Genomic DNA, 24,618 nt, shown 5'->3' on the forward strand with positions numbered 1-24,618 from the left:
AACTGTTCCCTGAGTACAGGAAAAAACAACAAAAAACCCAAAAAACACTAGAATAACTTTTAAAGGAGGTAGTATAAAACAGGAATTGCATGGGTTGGAGGGTTGGAGTAGCAGTACTCACCTCTCTCAACAGACTCTTCAACTAAAGCTCTGGCTTTTTTTTCTCATGGTAGCTTAATCAGAGTTTTAGGTTGGCATGTGGGTAAAGTCACTCCCTGAGCTAAAATTCCTGGCTAAACAGTACACTAGGCAAAGGCAAGGAGTGGGGTTGCATCCTAACAGCTGCTCTTGACAAATGCTATGATGCTAGCAGTGCGTATCAGCATACAGAGCTGGGTGAAACTTAACTATAAACTCATGATACAATTATAACATCTAAGAAGCATTTAAGGCATCTTCCAGTACTCCAAAGCAACTTTATCACTACTAAAGAGGCATAAGGCAAACCAGTAATTTCACAATACATAATGCAAGGCACCATTGCTAAGAAGTACTGCGATACTGGAATACTCAGCATTATTATCTATTCCATAACTCTCAGAGCCAAACAGTTTGGAAATGCTGAATACTTCTCAATTTTGCCATGTTTTTAGCATTAACTGTCAATAAAGGGGCAACATTTGTCATTGAGGGGAACCCAACATGTCCGAGAACCTGAAGGATATACAGCATACATTCTGTCAGCAATTGCTGGCACATGTTTCTGGGGGAAAGGCACAGTCCTAGGCTTCCTGGGGTCATGAGAAATCAAGAGGTACAAAAGATTTCATGTGGCTGTATACATGGAAGCACCAACTCCCAATTTTCCCAGTTTTCACATCCTATATGTCAACCACACAAAATCATCACATTTATACTCTGAGGTTTCTTTCTTTTTAAAGACAGAGCTTCAGCTAAACAATCTTGTTCACCTACCTATACAACTCCCTGATCACTGAACGCACACAGGTGCGCACACACACATTCTACACATAACTGAAAACAAACAAACAGAATGCCTAAAATGAAACAACACTACTAGGAAGTATCATCAGTTCCATAGCTGAGACCAACTACAACACAAATGAGGTAAAGCAGTCATCATTCAGAGTTTACCACTCGGCAAACTGAGGTAGATAATCAGCAAAAGGGCCAACAGCTTTCCCTTTGCTCCAGTGACATATTTTTAACTTTAGTCAGAAATTTTCACTGTCCTTTCACATTTGTTGACCACTGAACATTCAAAATGAGTGAGATTTAAAAAAACAAACAAAACTAACAAAACCAACAAACAAACAAAACGAAGAAAAAAAAAACAAACCCAAAAAAACCCAAACAAAAAAACACATTCAACAGAAATGTGGGACCACCTGCTAGATTAGTCAGGCTTTCCACAATAAAACTTTGGCTCCCTGTTCATTGTCCTTCGAACAGACATACACTGCAAGAATGTCTGGTGTGGCCCTAAGGATATCAGTTCTGCACTGCGGAGTGTATCTGAAGAGGTGAGGTAGGAGTCTGGTCAGTAGCGAACGGCAGAGGAGACTCTGTGCAGTTACTCATGGCAGGGCTCATCACGTTCATACCCAAGTCACTGCTAACAAAAGGACTGGTAGTGGGAGGGGTGGCACTTGTCACAGAGGAGAGAGGTATCTCATCGTTGGACTCATGAGAAAATCTTCCAGAGTCACCAGTCTCATGGCTGCCTTCGCTGTTAGCCGAATGCTCCGTGTCGGCAGCAATACTGAACGGCACCTGGAAATTAGACGGCTGTCTGGGAGAGGTGGGTGAGTCATCCTCACTGATCAGCACGGTGGTGCCGGGCTGATACAGACACACCGCCTGGGCAAATCTTCTCTGAGGCTACATAAGAAGCAGAGAAAAAAAGCGTTGTTCAGCATCTGAAGAGCTGAGCCTTAATTTGAATTGTTACTGCATTTCCTATCTCCCACTCCACCAGTGTCTCTAACAGCACTGGCTCGGAACAATCCAGGCTTTCCTACAGGGAGTTAAAAAGAATCCATCTCAAGTCTTGCTCATACTAATCCTTGAGCTAAGTATGGCAAATCAAGAATTATTTCACAGGAGAGACCTGAATGTTATTTTCAAAATATAATTGGTAGAGCTCCCTTCCATCCCTTCATGTATATTCCTAAGCATTACTTATTGGGTGGTACCAAATATTTTGCTTACAGAGGCATCAGAAATAAGCAGGTGCTTCTGGACATATTCTGGAATACAAATTTCCAACACAGATATCAAGATTTCCTATTCCTTAAATACTGAAGAGCACAACACAAGTTACAATCCTGTAAACATTAGATGCCTTATAGGTATGAGTTTACACAATAATGTACAGGATTTGGTTTAACACCTCTGCTTTAAACTTACTCTTCTCATCCAAATAGCAAATGTGTCCAATTTAAGCAGCCAAACAGTTTTAGCTCAGATTCTCAGTTCCTTCAAGTACTTTGGGTAAATAATTTAATTTACCTCTTTTGGATTCTCTTCAGCAAACAAAGTTTTAGCTGTCAGGGTAGGAGGGGATTCTTTAGATTTTCATATTATTTTTATTTATAAATACATATTTCATTTGCATTTATATAGAAGTAGAATTACAGAATTGTATCACATCCTGAGTTGGAAGGGGACCCTATATAAAGTCTCTGCAAATATAGTATTGTAGATGCTATGTATGGACCCAGTTCACAGGAATCCTTGTGCTTACAGACAAAAGGGTACAGGCAAGAAAGCCATCAGTTAACTGTAAAGAATTACAGTATGTGACAACTTGGTACAGAAAATGAAACTTCTGCAAGACTTTAGTACAAGGTAGAACACCATCAACCTTAACATCATTGAAACTATCCAGTTAATACTTAGACCACTAATTATTAGAGACCGAAGTATCTTTGCAAACGCTGGGCATTACAGCACAGACTGCACATCTCTGCCCAACAGAGCAATTACCTCCTCAGTCTTCACTTTCTTAGTATCTTGGAAGAACAGCCACCTTTTCTTGCAGTTAGCCTTTGTGACAGGCCCATAGCTGTTAATAATCAGATCAGATCCCCCCTACAATAGAGACACACAAACATTTATTTTAACAAACTAAATTTCTAAGATATTTGAAAATGTTTTTCTATTTCTACCTACAGGCTCCACACTAGAAAGCAAAGACAAATTAAGTCTTAGTGCTCAGACATGTTATTGTGGTCTGGTCTTCATCGACTGCTCAAGACAAGTCAAGACCAAATCCACTAAATCTGGCAAACCCAAAGAGGCCAGACCCCATAGCTGTAATACTGCAAACACGCAGCACAATATTCCAGCCACCGCTTTTGCTCTCCTCCTTTGAATGTGACCATTCATAGGCATACTGTCTGTGCCTGTACTATTTCCATTTCCCAGCTCTTGCTCCTCAGGGAGCAGCTTCATTCAAGTTTCCCATGTGTACAGGACAAGCCTTAAATCAGTATGTCTGCATGTGAAACTAAAGCCAATGTGGTTTTGTCACGCTGGACTCCTGTACTTTAAGATTCTACACATCCACTGCTACATCCTGCCAGCAAGATGAATTTATAATGTAACCAAATATGAGTTTATAAAGTGTAACACTTATGTCTTACCAGCAGATACACATTAAAATAGCATTTTCTTTAATAACTTGTAGTGGTTTAGCCTAGTGCAGGACATACCTGCTCACTGTCATACTCGATGAGATCATGCACAGGCACTTACTGAACGAGGTGCTGACGAGGACTCTAACTTACTTCCTTGGACTAGCAGAGTCACCTAGCAGCCAAAGACTATGGAGCTTCTATCCTTTGATGCTGTGCCAGAGTCAAACTCTGTAGGCTGCAGAGTACAGTGCAAGACACGCTGAACTTTAAGACCAGTCTGAGAGTTTGACTTGTGCTTGTCCCATTAAAACAACCTGCTGTGGACTTGTAGTGTACATCTTTTACTTTTGCCATGGAGTCAGATGTTACAGCAATGAACCCTAAAGAACTATTTCTGATTTAGGAGTGAGTAAAGCTCACAGTACCTTAGCATCGATGAAGCTGTTTCCCACTATCATTGGCAATAAGGATTCTTCATTCTCTGCAATTCCTTCAATACTCTTCTCCACCTCATTACCACTGGCTAATGAGACGCTGGTATGTGACAGCTGGTCAGTGCTTGGCTGCACAGGTTTTGGAGCAGATGTTTTCCTACACAATGTTAAGCAGGAATACAGTTGGCCCATAGGAAAAAAATGCAAAAAAATTAAGGATAAACTTCAAAGGTATTATTAATCAAATAATGTTGGCATATTCTTGGCATTTACATTTTGTTATACGATACTCTTAACTCTCATGGAATTTAAATGTTACTGCTTGTGATAAACATCTGCTTCCAGTTAACTGTATACAGTAGGCCACAAGCTTATGGGCAGACAGGAACTGTCATGATTAATAACATTACTTGGAAGAAGTAGACACGACTGGTATTATGACTTTTCTACCATGCTACACAGGGATTTTGGTATTTTTTCCTGCATGTATGCTAAAAAGCCCTTGTTACTAAAACATACTTTCAGGCAGTTTTTTAAAATCTATTATTTCAAGTAAGTTATATTTCTTCTGACCCCAAAGTTATGGGCAGAGTCACTGGGCCAGATGATGACAAGATGAACAGATGGTGACTTGCACCACTGCAAAGAAATGGGATCATGGAACTGATTTTTAGAGTTCCTCTTGTCTACCAACACCAGATGGTTCAAGTCGTGCAAACCAGGTCTGGCCAGACTGGAGGGTTAAGCAGGAGGAGCACATGATGTAAAGCAGCAGGCTTATCTGACTCAAAAGGGGTTTTTTTATTTGTAACATGCTTTATCCTTAGTGGCCAAAGCACCACGGATTCACTCTGTGGGTTCTTCCTTTTCATTGGAGAAGGGGCTCAGGTAGAGTAGGAAGAACCAACTAAGTGCTTTGTTTCTACTGCTGGTAGGAACAGCTGAAGAGACAAGAGTACTTCAGAGAACTTTGCAGCCCTGGAGAAGGCAGCACATCCCAAGAATCAGTACACTGAGAAAGAGCTTAATCCTCAAGAACAAAAACATACCTGGCTTTGCTGCGATAAATTAAGATCAGAATGCAGATGAGGATGCAGATCAAGGCTATGCAAACCCCGACAATGATGCCAGTCATTGATTTCTGGTCCAGATGGTAATAGTCAGAATAAGCTACAGGAAAAAAAAAAAACACAACCATAGAAAAGCTTAGTAAATGACAAGAGCTACACCCTACTCCCTGTCAGGAAACTAATAGGGTTACAGAGACAGACAAATGCTTCCCTTTGATGAGATGTCCAGACCTTCTGACACTTGAAAACAAAACCTGTATACCAAACAGTGGAATCTATGCAGTCCTGGTGTGAGAGGGGAAGAAGGGACCACCCCACACCATAGCATCTTTGGTGACCTACAACGTGGAACAGAGGAGCTCTCTCCAATCCCTTTCTTTACAGGCCACGACTGGACAACCAAGGAGAATTCCAGCCACTGTCACCCAGGAGAAGTCACTTTGGTTTATGCTTTGACAGTGTATTAAACTGATCCTGAGGGAGTGACTATTTGCTTATTCAGGCCTAAACATGTAACTGATTTCAAGGAAGGGAGAAAACCTGAGCAAGAAAAATCCCTGTTTTAATCATAATTCAAAGTGTGGCAACAAGGAATAGGTAAAAGATTTGTGTACCTGAATAATTACTAACTCTTGTGACCCCAAACAGCATTAAAATCTGTTAACAAGTCAGTCACCAAGATAAATCCTCTTCTATGTCAGACAAACACAATGTACCCTTCCATTCTTACATGAAGAAACCACTGATGTTACTTCAGTTTCCACAAGGTAACACAGTTTTCCACAAAGAGCTGACTTCTTTGGTGAAAATATATGCTGGTATATCACTGACTGACAGGTTGACTTGGGTTGCTGGAATTCCAGGAGTCAGCAAATTCCAACAGAACTGAGATGCCACCTCATCTCTGCTTGTTCTGACTGACTCAGGGCTACTGGTCAGGCTAAACAAAGGACTTACAGGAAGAGCCTGAGAAAAGCAGCTGAGAAGTTGATATTGATGCAAACAGTTGCATACTCTCAATTGAGAGGCAAACTTCCAACTTCTGAGCAGAAGAATTAAATCAGTTCTGAGTTCAACTGAGATAAAAACTTCAAACAGCTTTTATTTAGAAGGAAATGCTGCACTGTTAGGACTGCCTCACTTAGAATGGTTTCTGCTGAAAGCTGTTACAAGGTAAAAACAAACAGGGATCTTTTTTCTGGCATTTGTGACAGCAGTAATCAAAACATTGCTACTGACTTGTGGAATCTCCTGAATCCAAGCGTTTAGGTCTCTGATTAGACTCTGATGTCTCCTTTGGCAGGACAGCAAGTTCCACCGTATTTGAGAAGGGTCCTTCTCCCACTTCATTGGAAGCTGCTATTTTGACCAAGTAGACATTCCCTGCTACAAGGTTTTCCAGCAAAGCCATGGTCATTGCTCCTATGAAAAGATTTGATAAACAGTTCTGGTTAGACCAATTCTGTGAGAACAGAGATCCAGACCTTGGGATCTACTCTTCCTTTCCAATACCCCCTCCACATCTTGTTTGAGGATGGTGATTACTTTCATGCAGGGTACAGAATGAACACTGGGGTTGCCTACTTGTCCCTTGTTTCCTTTCTCTCCATACCACTTGAACACAGCATGCTGGAACCACCAGTATAGTTCACAAACAAGCAGTGGCTATGATACACGGCATACCAATCCCAAATCTAGTGCTAGGGGTAGAGTTTACTTTGTGATCATATGTGTGAAGAGATGCTCCCATAATTAAGTAGGCTTTCAGGTAGAGAAAGCAGGATGATAGACCTCTCTCGTACACTAACCTGTGTGCCTCTCCTAGATCCACTGTACCATGAATGTGAAAATAATTCAGGCTCAGTTTATCAAATTTCAGTCTAATTGTTAAAATGAACAGGACAGGTTTGGAAGAGTCCATTATACTACACTTTTAAAATAAAGTTAAACCCTGTTTAGATCTGTGTAGGCTTCCTTGATTACTGTGCATCTAAGCTGCACTCCTAAAAATATTACAGAAAATGTCTCTCTCTCATGCTAAGGATTCATTTCTTCAGTCCCTGAAGGCAGGAAAAACAGATTAAGAACATAAATAGGATTCACTCGCATCATCCCCAGACAGGCAAAACGCCTATCCAAGGCAATGAGAGCTTTCCCTGTCCAGGACTGCAGACTGCTGCTTAAAATTCCAATTCCTTTCTCAAATGCCCATGTTTCTTCCTACCATAGAAATGTATTGCTTTTCTTTCCTTAAATAGTAGCAATTACAGGACCAAATCTATCCCTTGTTCTCTTTCACATATTCCATTCGCTTTCTCAGACTTAAGTGTAAATTTCAACCTTTCAAATCGATTTCAGAAGTCAGAACTTATAGTATGGGGAAGCATATAAAATATAAGGTTATTTCGTTGACAGAAAAGATTATACATTTGGCAAAAGGGAAGCTACTTCAAAAGCTATTTCAGCTCTTCCATAAAAACACCCATTAGCTGAGAGCATTTGAAGTAAAATGTGAGGTATCTGTAACCAAAGGAGCTGTAATATTTAGCACCAGCAAGGGCGAAAGGTCACGTTTCAATATTACAGGCTCTTTCTCACCAGCTCCTTTCAAATCTGCTGCATTGCCAAAGCAAGTAAGCACTTTGTAACTGATTTACTGCACGCCAAGTGTGTAAGGGCTGTAACTTCTGATCCACTTGAAGAGAACTAGGGAAAGGGGGGGTGTGGCTGGGAGACAAACTCACCTCACAAATCTGCAACAAACTACAGTTCTATGTTCTAATCCTGCCACGGCTAACACAGGCACAGCCAAATTAGAGGGGTTTGTTTTTTCACTTGGGGACTGTTAGAAATTTTCAGGCATAACCTAAAGCCCGTGCTAGATCTTCTATAGATGGTAGGGTTGGTTTATGTTTTTTTGTTTTGGTTTGGTGGGGTTTTGAAACCTTTTTATTTGGGAGGCATGTCTTTGGAGGTATGGGAAAGGAGCAGAGTTACGATTTCAGATCTCTTCTGCACCAGTGTCGTGGTTTCACCCCGGCTGAGGGGTGAAAGTATCAAGAAAAAACAATACTATTTATTGACAGTGTTACCTGATCCTGTCAGAGTAAATGCATTTAAAAACCTGAACCCTGCTTGTATCTCAAATCACCCACTAAAGGACTGTCATGGCACTATCACAGCATTTGTCCAATTTTACCTCTACATACTCATTTTCTTCCACAGGCCTTTTCATCTGTACTTTAACTAAAAGCACTACAGATTTTCCTAATGTGTCGAGGCGTCCACATTCCATGCCATGCCTCAAACCCTAACACATCCATGAAAGTACAAAATCAGTGACTCAAACATCAATGGACATAATAATACACTGAGATTTATAGCTCTCTATTTGCTCATTCCCTCCAATATTTTCAGTATGGGAACACATGAAAATGTTTACTGTTATTGTCATACCCTCATGCAAAGTATCTATGGTAAAACACTGCTTGAGATGCCACTCAGTTTCACAGCCATGGCTGAGTGGAGTGTATACCTGAAAGCAATTCAGCCACTTTGCTGCCCACAACAGATACAGCACATTGTCACCAGAAGGACAAGATTTATTCTTTCCATACAAGTTCTTGCTGAATTTAAATCCACTGGGTTTTTTAGTGAGAAAAACTTAATATTAAATTGGTCCTTTAATATTACAACTTTATAGCACTGTTTCTCTGAAGAATTTTAATAGCAAAAAACCACGGGCTAAACCTTCCCCCATAGATAGGCACCGTTCATATTTCAGAGACTAGTTATTTTTCCCAACATTTGCTTAAGATTAACAGTAGTTTCACTGTTGTTCTTCACAGCTGACCATTTCATTTGAGGCCAGCCCAACAAATGCCATTCTGCTCCAGCAAAGACTAAATGGCACTGCCACCTCTCAAAATAGCTGTTGGTCCTTTGTCCCCTTTTCAGGGGCAGCACAAAGGACAGACGTCTTTGAACTAAAGCAGTTCCCTCTGACTGATGGCAGAACAAATTGTCCTCCATGTGTGCACTCAGTTAAGTTTTATGAATTTTCTCCACAGAAAATTTGGAGCCTCACTCTCTGCTGATAACTGAGCTTTCAGCCATGAAACAGAACAACAGAACAGTAACTCTTCCCTAGCAATCCTCTCAAATAAGCTACTCAGGCACATGGTTTTACTCTGTAACAGTGAGCTTCCCTCTCTGGTTTAATGTATTATCAGAACATTATCTGTTCTCAAGTGCCTCTGTCTATTCTGAATACCAACTGAACAGTAAATGCCTTTTTCTTTTACTCTGGCTGCAGTAGAAATCTGTTCCTGATGCAGCTCTTCAGACGGTAGTAGCGTTCTGCAAAGTGCCTATACGAACACAGACTATATCTACATCTAAATCACAAAGATGTGGCTGCAGTTCCTATCAGCATACATGAGTTACTGTTAGAGTAGCTGCTAGCTGGGGCTTAGCAGTAGAATTGAGCAGAGCTAAAATGAATTTGCAGAGCAATTTATTGGGAGCCAGGGAGAGTTCATTACGCAAACTGAGCTAACTGGATTGTCAGTGACTGAAAGAAACTTAGAACCCCCCACAGCCACACTTACAAATTTATCGCTGGAGAGAGCAAGGCACCTCTGAGACTTCAGATTTGAAAGAATGCATTCAAAAATGAAACCATCACAGTCAAGGGTACAACAGAACTAAGATGGATGTAACTGGAGTTATCAGACGTTTTGGTTCACATGCACACACTGAACTCCAAAGCAACACAGACAGCCCCTCCCTTTCTGAGTATTAACTGGCTTTTAATACATGTTCATCACAACCATGGGAACAATTCTAACCTAATTAACTTCTATGAGAGCATGTATATTAATTTCTTTCTTACTGTTGTCCAAGGGAGCTAAGAGTAACAAAGCATCATGTTTGTCCAGTTAATCATTTTCCATTTACCTTCTCTGTGCAACACTTGCCATTCCCCAGCAATCCAAGACTTCCTGGATGCATAGAGGATGGTGTATCGTGTAACAACTGTTTCAGGACCATCAGGTGGCTTCCAGGAAACCAAAGCAGTATCATCCTCTATCAAAGTCACCTTCACTCCTACTGGAGGGCCAGATGGTGCTGTAAGAACAGTAACACAATGCTATTAGGCTAACCTAATTTACATGCAATTAAATTGTTCAGAAAGTAACTGATGTGCAGACCCAATGGCTACTGCTACATCCCAGATAAACAACATGTCAACAAACACATACTCACTGCTTCTCAAGAGAAACTCTGCTGTTAACTCTAATCTAGTCAACAGCTTAGATCTTGTAAAAGTTAATTTCATATTTTTCCTTCAACTCCAGAAGGAAACAGTTACTGACAAAACCCCCTTGGAACAGGTACATCCCAAGCATTACAACACTGAGAATGTGAAACCTAAGTCTCTGATTTTCACTGACCAAGCTGACAGAAAAGCAGACCATCAGCTAAGGAAGTAGCTGTGTCATCTTCTCAGGGTTTCTAAAACTTTGGTGTTTTAAAATGTATTTTTACAACATCTGTGAATCAGCTATGCCTCTTCTATACCTATTTTAATTTTTTTATTCAAGCTTCAGTGGTTGCTAACAGTGTGAGTTTATCACATTTTATATAAAATCCATTGCTGATTTCAGGTAGATTTTGAGAAACAATTTCACAGTTCCAGAACGTGGATTTTCCTGACTGCATTTTTCTCTCTCTCACTAGAAGATCAATATCTGTATCTCAGGAGAAAGTGTTTTTCTCTCCTACAGACAGCTTAAAATTAATAAGCAATTTTTTCAGGCCATTTGGTTTACGGATTGTTCTTTGTAAACCCACGTGGTCCTCTGCCAGAGCCTTACCTTCTGGAAGGGTAGTATGGTAAACTACTGGGCTCCAGGGACTGGAGAGCTGGTCCACATGCAGCCGGACTGCAAATTCATACATGGTTTTTGGCTCAAGACCTTGAACTAACATGTGAGTCTCTGACCTGTACAGATGAATGAATATAAAATAAAATAAGTTACAGACACAGCAGCAGCTGAAGATCCCAAACTCAAATGGTATCTCTTAGTCACCGGGAGTAGATTCTCACTGTCAGTTCAACACAAGACAAACCAGTTCAAGTCCGGACATGTGGTGCATCTGCACTGTCTACCTGGAAATGGAACCGTCCTAATCCTGGAGCTGTCTGGAGCATCTTCTGTCTGTTGCTAGCTGACATGAGCACAAGTTTTTATAAAGGTTGTTTGGACAGCTGATAGGCAAGCGAGTCCAAGAATATTATTACCCAGATCTCTCAGCTCTTTCCACATTCATCCATAGGACTCGATGCTTCAAAGTGGAGTAACACAAACTACAACCAGCACCACAGCTGAAAAGGCCCATGGTCTTGTCCCCATCAGCTCCTGGATCTGCTCCTCAGTTGACAGAACAGACATAGGCTATACAGCCAACTTCCCCTTCCACTTATGGCCTCCATCACCTCATATTTAGGGAATCTCTGTAGACTATGCATGTTTCTTATTTATCCTGTAGTCATTTTTGGTAATTTATTAATTGTAAAATTGATTCTATTAATTGCAGTATGACAATTTACTAGACATTCTGCTTTAATTTGATTCTGGAGGGTGGGGGGAATTCCAGGTGATAATACCCAAGTCAAGATTAAATCTCAACTTTAAATGGTGTTACTCTACAGATATGGCTTTATTAAATCTCACTTAGTATTTTCATCTTCCAAACTGCAAAGGCACTCACCAATATTTGCAATAATTTATTTCATCCTGTTACAAAAAGTAGCATTCACTGCTATGCTCCATATTGCACACGAAGAATTTTACATGGTGATTATACTGTGTCTAATCGTTAAGTCAGGAGCTATACAGCAGGGTACATGTTCTTTGAAGTGAAAGCCATCAGTATTAGGTTGGAAACTATCTTCTAAGACAGCCTTTTTCTCATTTAGAAGGCTTGAGTAAACCCAAGTACTGCAGGAGCTGCACACATATGGATTCCTTCAACAGCACCAAGGCCTCCAGCATGTGCAGTCACAATGGAGCAAAGTCTTCAGCTCTCGTACCACCTGGGCAGAGCTGAACACCAAGTCCAGGCAGAATTTCTCCCATGTTCTGCCATTCTGTGGCTTACACTTTGGTTCTCTGAAGTAAGCTGTCGTTCTGGCTCAGCTTTCTCCTGCCAGGTGCCATGCACTCAGCAATGTGGCATTCCCACCATAGTACGCTCAAGCCCTCAAAACTCAAAAATCATTGTTTCCAGTCTTAAAAGCTGACATTAGGCTGAGTCTCATCTTTCCCCAGACATGCTACCTATAAAATCATCTTTTTTCTTTGTCTGAAGAGGTTAACATCAAATTCATCTCAGACAGCTAAAAAGCCATTAGAATTCAAGAGCTCATCCAGGGATCCAACACAAGAACGACAGGTACAGACTTAAGCTGTTCTATGAACACATCTTAACCCAAAAAACAGAACTAGCAGCTACTGGGAGAAACCCACAGTCCTCTGAGGGATACAGAAGTTGTTACATTAAAGGCAATCAAGAGAAGGCAGGAAGGGTAGATACTGAGTGGGAAGGATCTGGAAATGGGAAACCAAGGCTCGTTAGTGCTACACTTACGTTTGCAGGTAGAGGACCAGAGAAGCATTCTGCAGCCCCACTGGGTTGCAGCGGATCGTGTAGTTAATGACTTGTGCAGACGTGAAGGCAGGCTTTCCCCAGTGAAGGTAGATAGACGATGAAGTGTTGGCTTTGGCATAGAGGTGGTGAGGGGGTGGTGGCGGTGGCACCATGCGATCCCGGACAGCTGTTTAAAGCAAAAAAGGAGCAAGAATTACTTAATGAACTCTACAAAGATACTGGTAAGATTAAGAGACAGGTTTGGACTGCCATTGGTCCTTACCCAGCACCACCTGGTATTCAGACAAGAGAATCTGCTTCAAGCTACTAAAGATCTCTCCTAACTTGTCACATATTACCTCTGTAGTCCCACTTGTTTAGTCAAAGTCAAAACTATAAACAGGGACAAAAGAGAGATAAATCTCTCATAAGGTACACAATATGTCACTGGTCAGATGAAGCAGAGAATCCAAAGGGGAGGAAAATGTGCTTGATAGCTATCTTGTTTCCTCAGCTGCAGTTCATGAACAGAGGACACTGTCTCAGTTGCAGGATAGCTAGGGCAGTATCTGTCACAGATATGATCTTCCTGGTTCTCTGTTTTACACTGAATTAATTGATTATTTATAGGTTAAAACCACAGAGCTGCTGGAACATTGAAACAGCTCAACTCTTAATAAATTCTTCATGTACCTACAACACTTACAGACACAGCCTGGAGTGCTGACTGTTTGGTCTGCCTGATAACCTTCTTCCAGACTGTTATATGCCAGCAGCCTTACATGGTACTTTCGTCTAGGATCTGCACAGAGAGAAAAGGATTAGTTAGACTCAAGTAAAAACCCACTAGAATTGCACTAGAATCAATCATGTATCTTCTGGTCTTGTTCCAAATAGCCTGAAACAGAAGTTTGTAACAGAAAGCAGCAGCAGTATAATAAAGATCACATTTCTAATGTAACAAAATCACACCTTCACAGCTACAGAGCTAGATTTAACAGTATTACACAACATATCAAAAGTGCTTTCAGTCTACAATAGAGATTTGTTAAACAGCATGAGAAACACAGAAAACATCTATTTCTGGATAAGCAGGCTGTCATGAAGCAGGGTAATCAAAGCAAAGGCAGGAAGACAGGACTCAGCAAAAAAATGGGAAGTGTTTTTGTTCCAGGTTCCTTGGGGAGATATACTGTGAACAACAGTGATGGTTAATAATGTTCATATCTCACAACTTCCATGTGTTTCTCAAAAGCTGGGTCTGGCATTCTTACAGGGTCACTGTTCCTAGCCTGAAGGGGCTCCCTACTTCCCTTTCTCTGGCCATGGCTTTGGGTACTCATACTGCTCGTTGCAGTTTGGGGCTTCTCAGTTCTGTGAGTGATGCAGTGGCCTTGACCCAGGGGAAATATTACTGCAGGGGAATGAGTGAGGAAGAGGCCCTGAGCTTTCTCTCTGTGGACAAGGCATGGGGTACCCACGGGTGGTTAGGAGTCCAAACAGCTCCTTGCAATGGCATTTGCAACAAGTGGCACTTGCTTCTTGTCCATACAAGCTCTGCTGGGTTCAGCCACGGTTCAGCACAGTACTGCTGTTCATATTGGGGCACCTTCCTCTCCTATTGTCGTGAACCTATTTCTTTCTATTAAGAGTTTCTGCAGGTCTAGAGAGATGTTATGCAGCTCTTTATTATGCCTTGCTTTGGGTTTTTTTGCCTTCAAACACCATAATACTATCCCTTCTCAAAATGAGCTCTCCTCTTTCTCATTTTAGCTGAGATTTGACACGGCCTCTCAGGCAATAAACAGGAACACAAGTCCCTGGCATTTCCTCACCACAGCTGGGACTTCTGTTTCCATCAGGCCGCTGGCCCCCTCTGCCGTCTCTCACCAGCAGTACAACCTCGGCGGGTTGATGTTCCACAGCCGGCACAGCCATGTATAATAATGCACTTCGCAAAATAGCTTCATCTTTATTTTGAAACCGACAATCTTTAAATGAGATACAGGCAGGCAGAGTGTGCACCTCTGTGCACGTTTATTTTTCAAAGACTATTTTACTGAAATCTAAACACAGATGTAGGGGAAAAGGGGGTCTTTAATGTGGATTGAAGTATTTCTGTGATCTGCTTAGCACTAATGGCAGAATAGGCAAGAGAAGCCCATTCCCATTTTTCAAATAACACTTTCACATCACAAGTAAACAATATAAATAATAAAATGGGAAAAAATTATCTTTTCAAGTAGAGTAAAATTCTCAATTGCTTTGAAAAGGTATTTTTTAAGTTGACAATATCACTTTAACAACAGGTGACATGAGCTGTTCCTAGCCAACACATTATAATCAAAGAGAGGGAAGAGATGGACACAAACACACAGAATAACCTTAAGCACGTGACAAAGAAAACACAGAATTTTTATATTGAAAATTCAGAAAGATCCTGAGATATTACATATAAATCAATGCAGTATCTTAAAAAAATCTAAAAATGCAAAAAAAAACATGTGAAAGGAAGGTACATTTAAAAACACTGAGTCCAACCAAAAGAATATCTGCACTTCAAAAATACCAAGTGATTTGAATATACCAAAAACAAGTTATAATGACTTATTGAGGTGAATTGCAGCATCCATCTCAGAAAACCAGAAATACCTACCTTCCCAGGCTTCTTAGCCTCTGGAAGGAGGACATACATTTAGCATGTAAATGAAATATTCAAAACCAAAGCCAAAATGCAAACGAGGGGCCATCGAGACATCTTTAAGGTTTCATCACCAGGACTATGCTTTGGAGGCTGTTCTAATAATCGATTCTCCAGTTCATTCTTAGAAAAAAACTGGAATTTGGGTACTATTTACAAGACCCTTGAGCAGATTCCTCACAAACAGGCAGCTCCCAGCCTCCCAAGTGTCCCAGCCTGTCCTTCTCTTTACAAGTTCCTGCAGAAAAGACCCCTGCTGCATTTCCGCCAGGCGCGGGATGACAGACACCACCATCTATCATCCTGCCCAGCACCTTCAAAACCCCTGCGCCCTTTGAAAGTGGTCACCCAGAACTGATCATCTTCACTGTGAAATGAAGAATAGCTGAGGTCTAGTGCCCTGCTGAGCTCAATGAGGAGCCTGTGAGGTCTGTTTATCCTCAGTGCCTTTTTTTAAAAAAAAAAAAACCCTGAATTCCTCATTAGCACTTGGTTGGGGAGGAGAGGAAGAACAATGGGATGTGGAGGAAAGGCAAAAATAATTCCCACAAAAAAATACGTTCAAATGTCTGAGAAAATAGTTTGCTTTTTTTTTAATCTCAAAGTGTAAATTTATAGCATTTAGAAAATGCAGTGTTGAACATCGTTCATGTTACTCTTGTGTAATGCAAGACGTTTCAAAAAGAATTGCCTTTTTATAGAAGAACTTGTTTAAAAACAAAGTCTCTCAACTAGTCTCTGCTGTCTAAAAACTCAGGTTGTTGCCACTTCAGGATATCATAGTTCAACTGGCATCAAAACTAGTTCAACCCAAAAGTGATGTCAGAAGCTTTACGTTCTCACACATTACTGCTGCAATGCTTGAAAAAACATCTGCTGGTATCTGCAGTTGAAACAGCAACTGATGAGGGCTCCATTATGCACTGACCTAGAAAAGCCTTGATCTTACAGTATTCTTTCATATTCCCTTTAAAGAGAATGTACTGAGTAGCCAGAGAAACTGATGTGAAACTTGCTTCACAGATCACACATACAACACTAGCAAAGACCAATGTAAAGGACCTGCTGAGTTGCTGTTCCATGTTGATCACAGCTTCACCATATGCAAAACAAGACAACCAATAACCTGCCTCCAGCTCCATCAGATACTCGCACACTATTTGTTTTATGAAGTGGTAGGAAGTATTTTTCTGCCTGAAGTAGCCTCTGTTTAGAATATTTTCAACCAATGTTAGTTTTGTTTAAAGGCTTATGACAGGATTTACTCCTCAGTGGCAACCCCAGTGCAAACTTGGCACAAATGCTTTCATCTGTTCATCAGCTGGATCAAACATTCAAAGCCAGACATATCCTTAGAGAGAAAACAGACTTCAGGAGGTTTCTTATCTTTATCTGGTGTAGGTATCCTGACTAGTTTACACATAAATCATTGATAAAAGATTGGGGGTAGCATGGCCACCTGGGGGCCGACGGTGTCAAATTTAGTGTATGCCATCCGTGCACATTATACAGCAACAGGAGGCTCAGGAGGCTCAGAAATCAGGGAAGTGAGTATTGAGGCCATCAGTCATGCTCATGAGAGACACAGGAGTAACACATCTTTCCAGAGAAGATCACTACTATTCAGAAACAAATTAGGTGCAGTGATTTATCCAGCCCATGCAACACATAAATTCAGTTTAAGTAAAAAAAAAACAACTCCCATCAAGATTTCACCTGCATTTTAAAAATGTCTCTGAACAGCCTGGTAACACTGACTCAGTTCAGTTAACTCTCTTGCAACTGTCAGCATTTGTGTAGAGTTGAAGGCTCGTTCCCAGCCCTAAGGTGAAGAGGAACAATTCTGTAGCCTATTTACCAGCTGGTCGAATTTTTTTTAAAGGTAGGTTGTTTCTGTTGACTGTGGTTTGTTTGGCTGGGGTTTTTTTAAAGCCTACAGCTTTTTAGTAGGCATTTTTATTGTTAGTACTTAAATCAGCTGGTGAAAAGGACACAAAACCTACAGTTTGTACAAATCAAGAGACCAGCACTGCTGTCAAATACAAATATGCTGGAGATAATTAATACATTTTATTCCAGGAATGCCTCTGGAGGACACAGACTGGATGTAGTAAGCTGGCATAGCTTCACACAGTACAATGGATCTGCCTCACAGACCCTTTTTACATAACCAAACCCGGGCAGTATTAAAAGCACATGAATAATAGCTCAACCAGAAGCACACACTTCACCTGTGGTAATAATACTTCTATAAAATAAAGTGTAGGGAAGAGCTCAATGTGCCTTATTATTGATTGATTTCAAATTCCCCACACAGACACTGTCCCCAAAGTCATCGTTTTGCAATGACAATGTAGGACCAGGCTCCATTCCCTATGGCAGCATTTGTGGGTACGTCACTGCTCCCTAGTGACAGCCCTCTGGAACCCCATATCCTGTCATTCACTCTCCCATAAAAATCTGCAGTGAACCCTGTGGATTCAACCCTGACAGGTCTTGCAGCAGCAAGACACATGGGAAAGGTTTGATACCTCAGAGTGAAGCTATAGCAAAGCTAAATACAGCACTTATAAGCCAAAAGTTAAACTGAACCCTCATTTAAGACATGGATTGTAACTTGGAAAAAAACATAAACATTACAGTAGCTGAAGCCTGCAAAGAGTCTGAATGACAATGATTTACTTGTGCATTTTACTGTTTTACTACACCCCTGAGAACAGGGAGCTCATAGCAGTTACTTGTGTTAGTGCCACACAAAACAATTCTTCAAGACAAACACTACAGTGCACTCAGATGCTCCAAGCCTGGTTGTGTGACAAGTCATCTCATTTCCCAGCACAGAGCAAAAGCTGCAGCTGCTACCTGTCTGGGCACAAGCAACTGAGAGAAACTAAACACTGAGACTTCACTTACTATTAGGAGCTCTACTGCTGTACAGTTCATCAGAACATCCACGTTTTACTGCACCAGCTCAGACTTGGTCAGTATTTTTTGCTGCTGCCATCAGCCCCACTTCTATGTAACTCTTCCATTTCTCTTTCTGTAAGGGGAGAAGCTGCTCCTGCAAAGCAGCCTTCTGCCAGAGAACACTCACATTCAGATTCTCCCATTTTCTTTCCCAAAACTCAAGTTCTTAATATGTTCAAGTTATATATATATTTATTTATTAAATATATATTAAATTAAATTAATAAAATGTACAGGCTCCAGTTTTCAAAGCCTGAGAAAATATAAATGGCCTAGTCCATACATGCACAATGGTGTGCAACTAGAGTTATCTTCTCTTGCCAGAAACAGTTTTAGTGTATGCTGGTGTATTCCATGGAATTCCATGGAGTTACTGTATCAAACTCAGTTCTTCACTTCTTCTAAAACTTTGAGATAAAACAATCTGGCACCATCCCACAACAGAATAAATGGTGCTTCTGTTGACACTTACTGGCCTCTGAAAACCTAGGTTTTGCTGGGATGACTCTTGTAGCAGCAACTACTGCTTGGATGAAGGGGGGGGCAGGAGGGGAAGGATAGAATTCCTCTGTTTTGAGTACTTTTCCCTAGTGATAACGGTGACGTGGGGAGAGGAAGGGATATCTTTCCATCTGGTGAGTTATACCTCATTACTGCCAGATGGTGGCCTCACGCACTGCCAATGAGCGCAGCTGGAAAAGCTACAGACATCAAAGACGAAATACCTGTATTAGCAGTTAAGCACCTAAACCCAAAGATATGCTTCTGATCACTCTGCAGCTGGTGAAGCACTTCTTGATGAGACCACCTCGATCTTAAACGACCAACACTGCACAGACTGAACTGTTAGGAGAAGCTACTAAGAATAACAAAGCCAATTCCATATTCACAAAAGCAACAAAAACTCCATTCTCTGTACATTTTATGACATAATGAAAACCTTCTCAGCTTCAAGTAGCCAACACTAACACTGCAGCCAATGAGAAATCCTAATGCATATACAATTCCATCCGCCCTTCTGAAAATAACACAGAGTGTGTATGCCCTGATTACATTCTAACACTATCTTCCAATCAGTTTGCTGCAACAGATCAAACTGTGCTTATCCTATTCCCATTCTGATAATTTTTCTTCCTACAAGTCTTCTATTCCTGGTAAATTTATAGCATTAAGGGTAACTGTAAAACCTGCAGCAGGTTTGATGACCACTCTGTAGTCACGAGACATGCTCCAGGTAACTGCTCATTTAGCTGAAGCTCACAGTAAACACAAAATGCAAGTCCTAAATCAAGAGTGTCACAGAGCTGTGTTTGACAGCACCAACACAGCCAAAATTTTGGCTTTCTGGCAAATGCTTCATAGAAAGCATCTGTTTACAGGCTACTTAGCCAAGGTTACAAGAGAGTGTAATATTGCAACCCCTAAAAGCCCTGTCATTGTTTCCTTCAGCTGCTACATGTTTGTGAAGCTCCAAAGGCCTTGAAAGGAGCCAGAGCAGAGCCAACAGGTCAGGGCTAGATAAAATTAAGAAAGAATCCGAGGTCAGATCATGAAAGAACTTTTCCCCCCCCACACTCCTTCAGAACAGCGAGCCCACATCCAGCAGCCTTTCATTCAGTCCTGATAAGGAGAGACAGCACTCCACAATCTGGATTTCAGACTTTTAAAGTCCTCTCTGGGGACAGGAAAAGATAAGGAAGCCCAAAGAGAATGGACCTTTTACTATCATTTACTGTTGACTCATTAAGCCTGGATACTGAACCTACTTTCATACCTGTTTTGAACATCTCCATTCTCAGCACTTTAAAAGGAAAATATTGATAGAAAGAAAAGTACTGGGGGCTTTGTTCTTGTTTCTAAAAGTATTAAGATTGCACAAAATTTCTAGAGAAAAAAACCCAAAAAAAGTTCAGTGCCTTGATGTTCTGAGTCAAATTCAATGACTGGAAACCCAGAAACAACTTCTTAAATGACATCCAGTACGGTGATTCTAACAGTTGGGGAAGGGGAAGGATTTCAGTTTTATTCTAGCTCACACACAAGATGTTAAATAATACCTTTTTCCTTTCAATCAAAAGTAGCAAAACCACACGATGCTCAGAAGGCTGAAAAAATGGTTGGTTTGAGGACAAAACTTCTGTGGCCAAATGTTCATTTTTAATTTAATCTTTTGTGCTGCTGGATTTTTTTTTGTGTAACCTACAGGTCCATTGTTGGGTAGTGGTCCGGCTGGATAGCTCATTGGTCTGGTTTGCCAGGGTGACTGTGCTGCTCCCCAAGCCCGTCCCTTCAACACAATAAACTCCAGATAATTATTCAAAGAAGAGGCCAGCAGCATGGGCTGCTCTGACATCGGGTCACGGCCTTTGACATCGAATCTGGGGCTAGCCAAAGTCTGCTCCGAGCAACAGAGGTCCAGGGGAATTATTAAGGGGGAAGGGTGGGAAAGGAAGAGCACTGAGAAATACTATCCTTAAAAATGTACTTTTGAAGCAAAGTAATGTAAATACAGCAGAAACTTATTAGGAAAATAAGCAAATACATTTCAAATATACTAGACTGAGAGAAGCGCATCAAGGCAAACAGTAACATGAAGTAGGGAAACGGTGACAGGGATCAGGCAGTTCCTCTCAAAAGCAGGTATTCCTCTCACGTTTTCAGGACTGGATTTTATATCTCTGTCCTAAAAAATACCCTTTTACCTTGCCCGAGTACAAACGATTAAGCAAATAAAAACAGTTTAGCAATGTGGCTCTATTATGGTTTTTAAAATCTTACAGAGGCTCTGGGTATGTAACTTCCAAGCATCAATACTAGCTGCAGATAATAATACTTAATTACTTCTGTTTTTAAAGGAGTTGGAATTTCAATTGATAGTGTGTTGTAAATGCCAGTTTTTTAATACCAGATTAAAATAGTTGGAGCGGTCACAAATCGCCCCGTTTTACACCTCATTCATTCTTTTCCGATTGAAAGGTAACTTGAAAGAGTTAAAGGAACAAAGACTGCCTGTGATATTCATGTTTTCCTTTGCAAACCAAATAACTGAAGTAGAAGCTAAGCAATTTGTTCTTTGTACAGCATTGTAGAAGTTTATTTTGGTAGAAACTAGAACATAGACACATGTGAATTGATCCAGCTAAACGGTCCGGCTTTCCAGGGCTTTGGATGGCTCTGGCTTATTTGTCTAAATCTGAAAAGGGTCAGTATCCCTTTTGTAGCTTCGCGCTATCCCCTCGGAGGGCCCCAGAACAAACAACACCTCACCCCCCTTGCAGTAAAAACATCACCTCTCCTCCTGCCCACCATCAGCAATAGCAGCTTTATAAAAAAAAGAGCCGGGGGGAGGTCTGGGGAGGCCGGCTGAGTCCCCAGCTCACAGCGGTTCGGCCCTACGGGGTGAAGGGCTCCGAGCTCGGGGCAAGAAGCGCAGCCGGGCTCCAGCATTTCAGTTCGCTCGGTTCTGCAGCGGCCTAAGGACATCGCCGGGCCCGGAACGCTTTCCATCAGCCCCGAGCTGTTAGACTGCGCCAGCAGAAAGCTCTCTTCCAGTATTATTCTAACAACACGCTCTAAAACTAGCAGACACCCTTATGTTAACTAGCCCGGCTCACCGTTTTCAAAGCGAGCCCTCAAAAGCTAACTTGAAAGCAATACCAGGGGCCTGGACAAACACCTAATTTTGATCTTTTGTGCTCGTCTTTTCTTCTGAGAGACCTTTTCTTTTGTTGCTGCCCAGTGGAAAGCACATAGCTCATTGGTCCTGCTTTGAAAGATGAGAGCGCTGCCCCTCAGTCCACCCCTCAGAGCACAATCACTTTAATGGAATTATGTAGAGAGGCCATCTCTGGAAGAAGAAAGGGAGGGGGAGGGGAGGGAAAGAGTGGCCGAAGGAGCCAGCAGAGCCTTAATTACCCCAGTTACTAACACAGACAGTCTGCTGAGGATTCACCCACTGGTCCAAATAGGATGTGCCACCCCAAACAGGTTCCCGTACATACAGCAGCTGACCCACACGTGAGTGAGAGAAAACTGCATCAAGCCCTTGTCTCGAGGAAAAGAAACCAACAACAACAACAACAAAACAACCCCCAAACCCCAAATAAGAGCACCAAACAAAAACCCCTACACAAACCCCACCGAACCACGCAAATGCTACTACAAACACACAGGAGTGTTGCTACAAAAGGTTCTTTTCCATAACAGCCTGAAAAGATGATCTCCCTGCTGAACACCAACATTTCTGGGTTGCAGAGAGGAAGGAAGTTCAGACAATTTCCTGACCTTCCCGCTGTGAGGAAGGCTTCCAGAAAATGCATCTAACTGCAATGCAAGAAGCACTCTACCAACTTCGGTTTAACATCTGTTTAGGTACCAGGCTCTCTCATAGATAGGGCCTGACATGCAGCATCACCTCACAAACACCACATTTTTACACACTGACAAAGGCAATCTGTTCACAGCACCCAAACTTTTCCCTGAAGCTATGAAATAAATTTTCTTTCAGAACCAACATTTTCTGCTGGTCTGTCATGGGCTCCCCATGCCATTTTGACCCTTTTATGCAGCAAAATGAAAACACTATCTATCATCACTTGCACCACAGTGACTTTCTAGGAGGTGCACAGTTTCAATGCAAAAAAACATCTGTGGTCTGGTGACTCTTCTCAGATCTCAAAGTTTAGGAGTTACGCTGCCACAGGCACGACTGCAAAATGCAGAAGTCTCAGGCAGGGCAACTAGCACTCTCCTTCCAAGGGCAGCAAGGAACCGCACTGAAACACATTCGAATTACTAGATGGAAACCAAGTCAGTCACGGCAGGAAAATAAGCAAAGTAGAAAGCACCACTCTGTTTTTTCTTAGGGCAAATACTGGCTACGTAGCTCACATGCAGCTGCATCTATAATTAGGGTGCAGACTTCAGTGGGACGTTGTGTTATTGCAGGTGTCAAGGGCCATGTGTGCTCCTGCTCACACAGCACTCCCTTTTATCTGTCAGGCACACCAGGTTGTAGCGGTGCACCTAGACAGGCAGATGCTAATGACATTCCGTGGGCATGGGCTTGCTGGCACTGTTATTATACAGTGGCTCTGTAGATGTAAATAAAGCAACTGCTCAGTGAAGCTAAACGTTTGGCATGCATTTGCTGAATACAGGGAAGAGGAACAAGCTAACCTAGAAGGCTGACAAGTTTTATAGTGAATTTACTAAACTGACACTTCTGTCACAGACATCCAGTTAGCCTGATGTACATTTACTGCCCTGAGTGTGACATCTCACAAACTTCATTTGCTGAAGTTAAATCCAGTTGCATTACAAAAAGCCTAAATAAAAGGCTGGCATCAAACTTTCTTAGCACACTACTTTTAATGCAAAATATTCGTTGAGAACTCAGCATAAAATGCTAAACATTTTGCAATTACACGGGTTAATAAACCAGGAAGACAGCTAACAGCCCTTGTAAAGACTTCTCTAGCCTTAGCTCAGCAGGTAGTTTCACCTAAAGTGTGGTGGCACGAGGTCTCTGTCTCCTCAGCTATGAAATGCATCACAGTATCTCCCTCCATACATGAGCATTTCTTACTTTTCCCTCCCTATCTTCTTAGATGCCTCATTCTCTCCACCCTGATAGGCTGAATATCTTTGACATTTAGCAAGGGTATGCATTTTAATTACATTTAGATTATGCTGAACAACTCCCTAGAGGTTTGGCACAGCAGGGTTATTTTTAGCCTTCACATTTTCATGCAGCACATCCCGGACTTCTAAAACATGCCCCGAAGAAAATTTCCATTTGTAATGATAATAAAAGTATCCAGGACCCTACAACGTCCTTGGCTCTCATGTGCACTGCTGTTATTGTCAGTGGCACACTGGCAGGAGCTGTTCAGAGTAAGTTTTGTGGTAGGACTTTACACAGAGAAGTTTATGAAAAGAAGACAGAAACTGACAGCTTGTCACCAAGTGATGATGCCTTATATACTCCATAGTTATTATGTTCCTTCTTCGATGCTTTCAGTGAGCTTAAATTTGGTACAAGTACCCAGAAAGCCAGGATTATTTGCTTCTCTGTAGAAATTATACAGACTTTCCACCCCCACACTGATTCCACCCGAAGCTGTATTTCAATGGCATCCTGTGTTCTCTTTGCAGGCCAGGGCTCAGCGCTAAAAAAATTCACCAGA

The 24,618-nt window shown here is 41.5% G+C and overlaps 1 protein-coding gene across 1 annotated transcript in view; it reads right to left on the bottom strand.

Moving 5' to 3' along the window:
* Positions 1-1,452: 1,452 nt before the first annotated feature.
* PRTG (protogenin) overlaps positions 1,453-24,618 on the bottom strand; it is a gene marked incomplete at both ends in the record, with an annotated part of 78,068 nt that continues 54,902 nt past the window's right edge. Inside the window, 9 exons of the mRNA XM_084268266.1 lie at positions 1,453-1,842; positions 2,950-3,054; positions 4,028-4,193; positions 5,086-5,206; positions 6,346-6,528; positions 10,066-10,236; positions 10,986-11,113; positions 12,763-12,949; positions 13,469-13,564. Of these exons, the coding sequence (XP_084124392.1) occupies positions 1,453-1,842; positions 2,950-3,054; positions 4,028-4,193; positions 5,086-5,206; positions 6,346-6,528; positions 10,066-10,236; positions 10,986-11,113; positions 12,763-12,949; positions 13,469-13,564 (1,547 nt within the window). The remainder of the gene's footprint in view (positions 1,843-2,949; positions 3,055-4,027; positions 4,194-5,085; positions 5,207-6,345; positions 6,529-10,065; positions 10,237-10,985; positions 11,114-12,762; positions 12,950-13,468; positions 13,565-24,618) is intronic.

The sequence above is a fragment of the Gallinula chloropus genome, assembly GCF_964237585.1.
Source record: "Gallinula chloropus genome assembly, chromosome: 9".
Taxonomy (NCBI): Eukaryota; Metazoa; Chordata; class Aves; order Gruiformes; family Rallidae; genus Gallinula; species Gallinula chloropus.